General features: G+C 27.7%; 1 protein-coding gene across 1 annotated transcript; it reads right to left on the bottom strand.

Moving 5' to 3' along the window:
* Positions 1–215: 215 nt before the first annotated feature.
* LOC18008286 (ankyrin repeat, bromo and BTB domain-containing protein DDB_G0293800) lies at positions 216–1,059 on the bottom strand. Its single transcript, XM_006390913.2, has one exon. The coding sequence runs from the start codon at positions 832–834 to the stop codon at positions 316–318; it is 519 nt and encodes a 172-aa protein (XP_006390975.1). The 5' UTR covers positions 835–1,059; the 3' UTR covers positions 216–315.
* Between the last annotated feature and the right edge of the window lie 8,419 nt (positions 1,060–9,478).

The raw sequence follows: 9,478 nt of genomic DNA, 5'->3' as shown, positions 1-9,478 counted from the left end.
AAACATCAAAATAAATAGAATCATTATCATTAGTCCCACTAGAAATTAATCAGCCAATTAAGATAAAGAAATATAAATATAGTAGTAGACAAATAAAAGAGGACACCGGTCAAATTCAAATGAAAAATGAAAATCCTAAACAATGAAAAAAAATATGAATAGAATAACTTTCCTAAAGAAAATGATAATCCATGCATCTCTTTTCTTTTTTCTTCTTCATCATATATATTTTTTTTCTACATCATATTTGGTCTTTACTTTCCGTTTTTACTGATCCTCTTTTTTCTTGTTTCCCTATTTTACTCTTTTGGACTTCTACATGAAGAGTTCTGACTGCAGCAACGTGTAATAGTTAGCAGCTTCATCCTCAAGCTCCCAAAACCCATCACCAAACCCATCTAATAAATTAAACACATTAACATAATCCTGATTAGTTTCATTCTTAGTCATCTCATAACTACTCCCGCTAATTTCAGTGTTAGGTATCCCAAGTTCGTCGTCGGAAGCTTCAAGAAGATGCCTCATCACCTTCTCCCTGTCGATTTCGTACTCTTCTTCATTTGAAGACGACGAGGAGGAGCAAGACGAAGAAGAGAGAGTAGGATTCTCAAAAACGTCAGCGTTTTGCTCTTGCTGAAGTGTGGTGATTAGGGAAGTTAAGTCATTGTCGGCTTCATTTTCAACTTCTGCATCATCTAACAGACATTGAACTTGATTGTACGAGGAAGAAGATGAAGAGGGCTTTGGTCTCTTTGTATCTTCTTGGGGTATGATTTCTTGTTCTTGTTCTTCTCTTTGGCGTTTCAATGGCGACGACGTTGATGTTTCTGCCATTTTTGTTGAAGAACAGAGAGAGAGAGAGAGAGAGAGAGAGAGAGAGAGAGAGAGAGAGAGAGAGAGAGAGAGAGAGAGAGAGAGAGAGATTACAATGTTGTTGAGAGGGTTTATTTAACTTTTTAAATCGTAAGAGAGAGAGAAAATCGTTGGGTTGGTGAGAGAGATGAGACTCAAAATGTTTATATAGAGAGAGGTTGCGGTCAAAATGGGGTTTTATTTTAGATAAACTAATGACGTGATTTTAGTGTCGAACAAAAATATTATGAAGTATTTGTTGGTTCGTGCATGTCAGGAGAGAGACATGTGAATGCTTTTTTCTTTTTCGCATAACCCGGACAGAAATTTAATTAAATGGTCTACAGTTATTTTTATAAGAATTTAATTAGACAATTATATTATTTCTATTTATAAGAACAATGTTTAGACCCTAACGCATGTAGTACTTTTATAATCGGTTTTTCTAGGCGGCCAAAACCACTCATATATCTTGATTTTGACCAAATCAGTCGTGAAAAAGTTGATCAACAAAACTTAAAGATTTTAATATGTTCGATTGATCAGTTCAAATGGTGGATTAATTTAATTTTTTTTACCTACAAATAATAACTAAAAATGGAAATAATATAAAAATGTATTATGAGCCAAAAAGTAAGTTTACAAACCAACGAGATACGGATATAAGACTTCGATTAATCTGCAATCAATTAGCAAGAGAGAAAAGAAAACAGAAGGGAAAAAGTAATAAGTTGGTGTCATAGAGATTTGGTAAATATATTTGGCTGTATCATCTGCGGTTGGATTAGCGTTCCAGAAGGAGCTTGTACATTACGGGGGATAATCGAACGGTCATGGTTTCACGTCTGTGGATTGCACATGGAAAGTGACAGGCTCTAATGTTTTTTTTTCTTTTGTCTTCTGTCCAAACAGATAGTATCGTTTAAATGAACGACTTAAATTAATCACCACCTAAACAATTTCGACTCTGAAACGCTGGGATAGTTGTAACTATATATATTATAATGTATACGTAAAGCTAATGTATATGTGTTTGAGATCGGACGCTGTAAACTTGTAATATAAATTGTATCTCGTTGAATGTTTGAAGCAAAGCAATTTAAAGATAGGGCTAACCTAGTAACGATATTTTAGCAAAAAATAATAATAATAATAATAATAACGATATGAGATCGGAATATCAGATAATAGTTATACCTTGCTTTTAATCCACCTCAATCTAATTACAAATATGAGATATTTTAGGAAGTAGCCCAAAAGTAAATCCATATGAATTTGATCGAAAACAGAAATATTATAATAACGAAAATTAACAAATACTTGATCGATCTTCTAAAGAATATTACCAATAGATGAGTTTGAATTAATTGGCAATATATACTAAACGTAGGATGCAAAAAAAAAAAAGTAGGTAGTTAACAAAATATGCGAGCCCCTCTAGTTAATTCAATTAGGATGCAAAAAAAAAAAGTAGGATACAAACAAAATATGCAACCTCCTTACTTCAATTAAAAGAATCTAGGAAATCAACACGATTCTAAACATATCAGTGTTTTAGCTACTTATTTTTTCTTTATATCCAATTATAATTTTTTTATCAATTAAATCAAGAATTGTGAAAACATTTAAAATATGACAATTTATAAAACAGTTTCGAAATACATACACATGTAAAAATAATCATTGTAAAAAGTAATTGAATAGACGAGGTTATAATCTTATTCAGAAAGGAAACTAACAAATGCATTACATGGAAGCGAATAAAAATATAACATCTTTAAATTCTGTTTAATCGAACCGACTTGAACGAACAAAAACTATGAATAAAATTCAAATATAATCGACTTGAATACAGATGGGAAAAAAAGGAGCAAATACAATTAAAAAGAGATGAGAATATAAAAATTGAACAGGCAAAAAAAGCCAAAAAAGAGAGGTGACTGGTGAGATGATGAATACTACATGGTTCGAGGTAGGGTTACACAAGTGGGTTAATGTTTGGTTTCTTTATACACTTCTTCGTGTCTTTGCTTTTCTTTCTGTCCTTTCACTTTACTTTATTAGCCTACCCACTTTTTTCACTACTTATCGGTTAAGGGACAAATCGCTGGTTAAGGATGAGAATGACGATTTAGTAAAAAGATACAGGTTGTGGTTGTATTGTTGTTAAAGGACAATTTCACAATTTGGTTAGTTTGGTTGTTGAAACAACTTAACAAGGGCATAGGAAGAAAACAAAATAACATTGGGGATATAAGACTAACAACAACAAAAAATGGGTATAGGAGATCGAGGCATATTTTGGTAATGATTTTTTAAGCCGTTTTGTATCTCATTGTCTAGCGGTAAACTTTCGTTTTTTGTAATTATACTTGTATGGTTTTAAAATGAATATTGAATTAGATTTTTTCGTCAATAACATAAATATTTAAAACAATTCATAAATCTACAGTAGAATATCGAGTTTATATATACAACACTATAAAAATAGATACAAGTATTATATGCTAAATTATCTGTTTTTGTATCGTTCACGTATATGAAGAATAAGTAAAGAATAAAATAAACATGTATTTTCGTTTTATGAATTTCTTCTGTTGTAAGTAATTAAAAAACATACCACTCTTCACTCTTCCAAATGTAATTGTTTTGAGTTGAAAGTAATGCTGTATTAGAAATAGAAATTCAAGTATGCTATTTTATATACTTGCTCATTGAAAAAGTGAATAAAGTTTTAAATCAAGTGAGATGACAACCAACTATAGAGCATAAGAATAAAAACAAAAAAAATGTTGTAGTTATCTTAAAAAGGTAGAATTTCAAAATTAAATAGAAATTAGGGTGGTCCAAAGCAAAGGAAGTGTTGTTCGGGGAAGAAGAGGAAGTGGGGGCATATCGTAGCCTTTCTGGAAGAGCACACTGATACTTGCCATCCCTCTCGATATGTCAACTTGTCCATTGTCGTTAAAACTCTGCTCATTTTTTTTTATATATCTGTTGTATTTATAATGTTTTCTTCATAAATAATTTTATAAAATTTTAGGATCGGTGGAATAACTATATCAGTCAAGAAATGAAGATAGCTATGCTATATAGATTCGTTTCCGGATATAAGAAGAGAAAACAAAATTGAATCATAAAACAAAATTAAATTAAAACATCTTATTAGAGATTACAAATCAATTTTCATTTAAAACTGTTTGCATTGAATTTCGGATTCCAGAAGTTTGGTCCATTCTTTTTCTCTGGATTAAATCAAAACATCTTATTAGAGTTTACAAATCAATTTTCATTTAAAACTGTTTGGATTTAATTTCGGATTCCAGAAGTTGGTCCATTCTTAACATTATTATTAGGCCTGGACATAAATACTTGTTATTTGTTCCGTACTCGTTACTTATCTCGTATTCGGCTTGATAAAACAAGTACTTGTTGTCAAGTCGAATAACAAGTCTACAAATTTTATTACTTGCAAGTACGGATCAAGTATCAAGTATCGTTTTTATTTTTAGTACTTGTCTTGTTATTTGTCTTATTATTTGGTACTTGTTACTTATTAAAATAAATATTTATTACTTGTTACTAAATATTTGTTATTTATTTAATTTTAATAACAAAATCTATAATAGATATTAAAATTCAAAAATTAAACCTAAAAACTATCAAAAATTTAAAAAAACTCTGTTTGTTACAAATTGTATGGCGGTCTTAAGACTCATGATCACATGCACATGAGCCTTTGATATTAAAATCCAAAAACCCAAGTATAATTTACAATTATCGATATAAAGTTTCTCTTAATATACACTCAAGATTCAAGTATCAAGTATTTCAAATTTTATGTATCAAATATTCAAAAGTTTTACAAATACTTGAAATAACGAGTACTTGTTATAACCAGGTACAAATAATAAATCTAATTACTTGAACGAGTCAAGCCAAATAACAAGTACATGAAATGTAGCAAGTACTTGTACCGTGCCTAACCCCCTTAATTATTATGCTTATTATGTTATCCCATTTATGCCGACAAATTCACAACCTTAGGCTTTTTAAAAAAAGTTTACAACCTTAGTTGTATCGTTTTCGTATTATAGTTTTAGAATATGATTATGTTGTTATTTTTTGAACGATGAGAGTTGAAATGTAGAATGGTCAACGACTAACTTATAAATTAATTTCGGTAGTATGTTTTAAAGTTAGTAAAAAAAAAATTGAATGTTAGTAATGTTTAAATTTGTTACTTAAACATGATGCAATATGTTGAACTTGATCACGAGTTTTCATTTTAAAACCAGATTGTTGATTTTCGTAAATGTTGAAGTGGATAGCATATTCTATTTAAATAAAAAAGTCTTTTAAAATTCATCTTACAATGATGTGATTGCTTCACAAAACAAAAAGTCAAGTTATTGCAAATTGATTTCTTCATGCTATGGTAAATATTAGATTATATTTCTTACCTAATGGAATTAGTACTGTAGTGACTTCATATACTCTGTATATAAAAAAAGAAAATCGTGTAAATCGAGAAGAAAATAAAAATAAAAATATTTCTTCCTCTGGATTTGCTGTAAAAGCCTGATCTGTCATCATGATGACCCGGTTTCTTAAATATTTATAAATCTATATACATTTTTTAGGGCCCTATTTTCTATATATTTTTTTGATTATTCATTTATTGATTTTGCGGGCAAAAGAAGTAATTTGCGAACGAAAGAGGTAACGTATCGATGCAAGCAATAAATTAAAGAAACAAAGTCGGTTAATGATGTTTCCCGCGAGAATTAATTAAAGTAAAACCAAGAGTGAGGTTTCATGCTGATGGTTTGCCAGACCTAATTAGGATCTCATTCGAGTGTAATGTTTGCGCATTATATCACAAACCTAAGTTACCTAACGCTTTAACACACAATATAAGTACATAAGCGCTTGGTTTGTTTCTCTTTATTTTGGCTAGAATGGATCTATATCGGTACGATTAAGTAATCAGATTGACGACAAGAAAAAAGTATCTAGATTATATATATATATATATATATATATTGAAATAACTAATCTCTAGGTTTTAATGTTTGTGCATTCTTATTATTCTACTGAGAATTGAGTTTTTCCATGAACTGACGATATTATTCTTAGATAAATCCATATCAAGCGAATCCAAAGAAAATTATTTGCAACTATACAAAGCTATAATGCTTTAGAATTTGTTATAGTACCAAGAAAATTTAGTAAGTAGAGACATAAAGAATAACAAAGATAACCAAGGCTTAGATCTATACATATTCATGAATGTACATGCATCCTATAGAACAAATTATTTTTTGTCCGAATTCTAAAAGCAACAAAACAATAATTTTCTCCTTATCTCTCGCAGTATGTTTGTGAACCCCCTCTGAATTTAAAATATCTAGGAGATAGTGCATAATTATGATATAGTAATACCATATTTAGCGGAAATCATCGCAGAGTCTAACATATTAAACAAAAAAAAATTTAACCCAAAAAAATGAAAAATGTGAGTTATTGCGTTCGTCATGTTGTATCCACCGCCGATTGTTGAATGCTTGCTCATGATGAGAGCTGGAAATGAAGGCAATGCTGGTGTCTCAACCACTGGAGAAAACATCCACACTTAGGTTTTTGGATTTTTGTGTTGTTGATTAAGAAAGAATTGCCGACATATAATAAAGAATAATTTTTTTTTGTGACTTAATTTGAATAGTTTGGAGAGAGGATTTTAATTAATTCAGAATAACATGATGATGCATTGCTAGAAAATGGACTAACCAAACAATCATACGTACCAAAAGAGCAAACCGTACATGTAAACATTAATTTAAGGAAACGATTAATATTCTTTCTCTTTATGTTTTTTTTTTGTTTTTAATATGAGGAGGTGATGGGAATTTTAATAGAGTTTCATGTATTGTTGGGTGTTATATATGTCTAGTTATTTTTTTATAGGGATACTGAGATACATATAGAAAGATTCATAATTTAATCTTGTTAAAACATCATTAACTCATCGATTAAATGTGGATATTTACTTGAGAACCATATGAATATTCATACTATCTTATATTATTAATTAACAATAAAACTTAAAAAATAATATTTATCTCATATATTATTTATATGAGTGTTATGCTGAGATGTCAATTTCAAAAACTTTCTTATTAATTTTTTAAAAGTATGTTCAACTTATTAGATTAATTACATCATATGCTATTAACATTAATTTGGCTAGAAATTAGTTTATATCAATTATATATTTAGTATTCTAACATTTAATTTGTAAAAATATTCTCTCTCATTTTATTTCTTATCAATATAATTAGAAAACTTTAAAACATAATATCATTGATGTTACTAACATTATATATTTTATCTAATCTTTCTTTGATTTTAATTTTATTAAAAAATAATCACATTATTTATTTAATAATATTAAAATTTAATAATTTTTATACATATTATAATTCAAATTTTTATATCAAAAACAAAATATTTTAGTCTGATATTGAACTGGTTAGATAGATAGTGTTAATCTAATTTAATATGCAATTTCATTTATGTAAAAATATTATTAAAATTAATTATAAAATTAATAATTATATAATATTTATGCAATTGTATTACAAAATAGATATAATTTTAATTATTATTGAAAATTGCATACTTAACACATATATTTTCAATTATAAATATCAGCTAACATTTTATAATTTATATTTATAAAACAATATATTTGAATAAAATAATTATAGATAATATTTACTCCGCACATAGTATATGTAATCATCTAGTTAAATACATATTGATGATATGTAAACTAAAGTTCCGAAAACATCCTCATTATGTTAATATGATTTCATAAAAATTGTCTCATACTTTATAATTATTATGTTTTAATTTTTTCACCCTTGAATAGTTCAATTATATTCTCTTGTTTATTCACAAAATAAGTGTCATTTAGACACATTTACACATGCCAGAAAAAAGAAGAAGACACATTTACACATATTGATTTTTGTTAAAATTACACCAATATACATATTTAATATACCCATACTTAAAAAAATTAACTCTAATACGATACTATTAATAAAATAAAAAGAGTGGTGCTACCTACATTTTCTCTTTGGATAATTAAAAGGATAGAGAGAAAAAAAAATAACTACATTTAAAAAATAGAAATATCTAAATTATTCAAAAAAAAAACATCATTTATTAAGAAACGAATGAAGTATCATTCTAACACTTCTCGCATAGATTAAGAAACTCTTTAGTTATACAAATATGACTATATTTAATATGTCAACAGTTAGATGATAATATCTTAAATTCAAAAACAATTAGCTTAAGGTAACTGATAAATATTAAATTTGTTTGAAAAATCATATAAAAGATGTAAAACAAAATTCTTTTCATAAATTTTAATTACAAATAATTTTAAGATAATAACTGTATTAAAACATATAATTTTTTTTGTCAACAGCTTAAATACCTAGAATGATTCCATGACTTAAACCAATGATACCGAATTTACATATAAAACGTCATGAAAAGTAGACTCGAGCACTCTTTGTTAAATTATCTGCTTTTGCATATAATATAAATCCAATCATGTTTTGCAAGAATTACCGCTTTTGATATCATTTATGACAATTTAGTTCTTGTACAATATGACATACGCATGTAGATGGTACACAAGTAGACAGAACAAGGCGATAATTTTATTATTTCACTCTAAAAGACAGATTAAAAATTTTAAGTATTAATTTTGTAAAAAAAATTGAATTTAGTGTTAATCTGTGTAAATATGTCCAATCATGATTTGCTATATAGTTTAACTTATTACCCATACATAAACTCATTGAAGAATACCTGGCATTCAAACCCCACAAAAAAAAAATTCATTATAAAACATAGAACGTTTAGACTTCAGCCAAATGAATAAATTAATTTTCTGTCAAAAGTAAAATAAAATAAAAAGTTCCGGTTTATTGGAACAAACTAATACGACAACAAAACTCATTTATCCGAGAAAGATACCAATAAGGATGTCCACGTCTATTCGAGTCATTCATCTATTTTTGTTCGTTACATAAATTTAACATATAACGTGATATTTCTCGCCTTCTTTAGCCGAAAATTCAGACTACAGTATTTTTAAAGAGAAAATTTGAGAAAATGCCTTATTATGAGTTTATAATTTGAAAAATACACCAATTTTATTTTTTTTTTGAAATCTACACTTAATAAGTAATAAATAAAATGACAAAATTAACCTTAATTTAAAATTTAAATAAATTAATATTTAAATCGTTATTTTTTTACTCTTCGTTGAATTGAGATTTTACATATTTTGGTTTTACATTATTTATATGCTGACTTTCTCTTTCAATTTCTCTAACTAGCACCAGTTTGCTATGTGTCCTTTTTCTTGGTCTTTTCAGTGCAAATCAGTAATAGTTGGTCAGTGGATTACGTTCTTGAAATCAATTGATCAGTTTTTTGTTTTTGTTTTAAACTCTCCTGGATCTAGATTCTTCTCTTGTGTTCGATTTCAGTTTTGAAGACTGAATTGTTTGTTTGTGTATCAGTCCTAAGAAGCTTTTAT

The sequence above is a fragment of the Eutrema salsugineum genome, unplaced genomic scaffold (assembly GCF_000478725.1).
Source record: "Eutrema salsugineum unplaced genomic scaffold, Eutsalg1_0 scaffold_9, whole genome shotgun sequence".
NCBI lineage: Eukaryota > Viridiplantae > Streptophyta > Magnoliopsida > Brassicales > Brassicaceae > Eutrema > Eutrema salsugineum.
The sequence above is the reverse complement of the archived record's forward strand: the minus strand, read 5'-3'. Positions and strand labels throughout refer to the sequence as shown.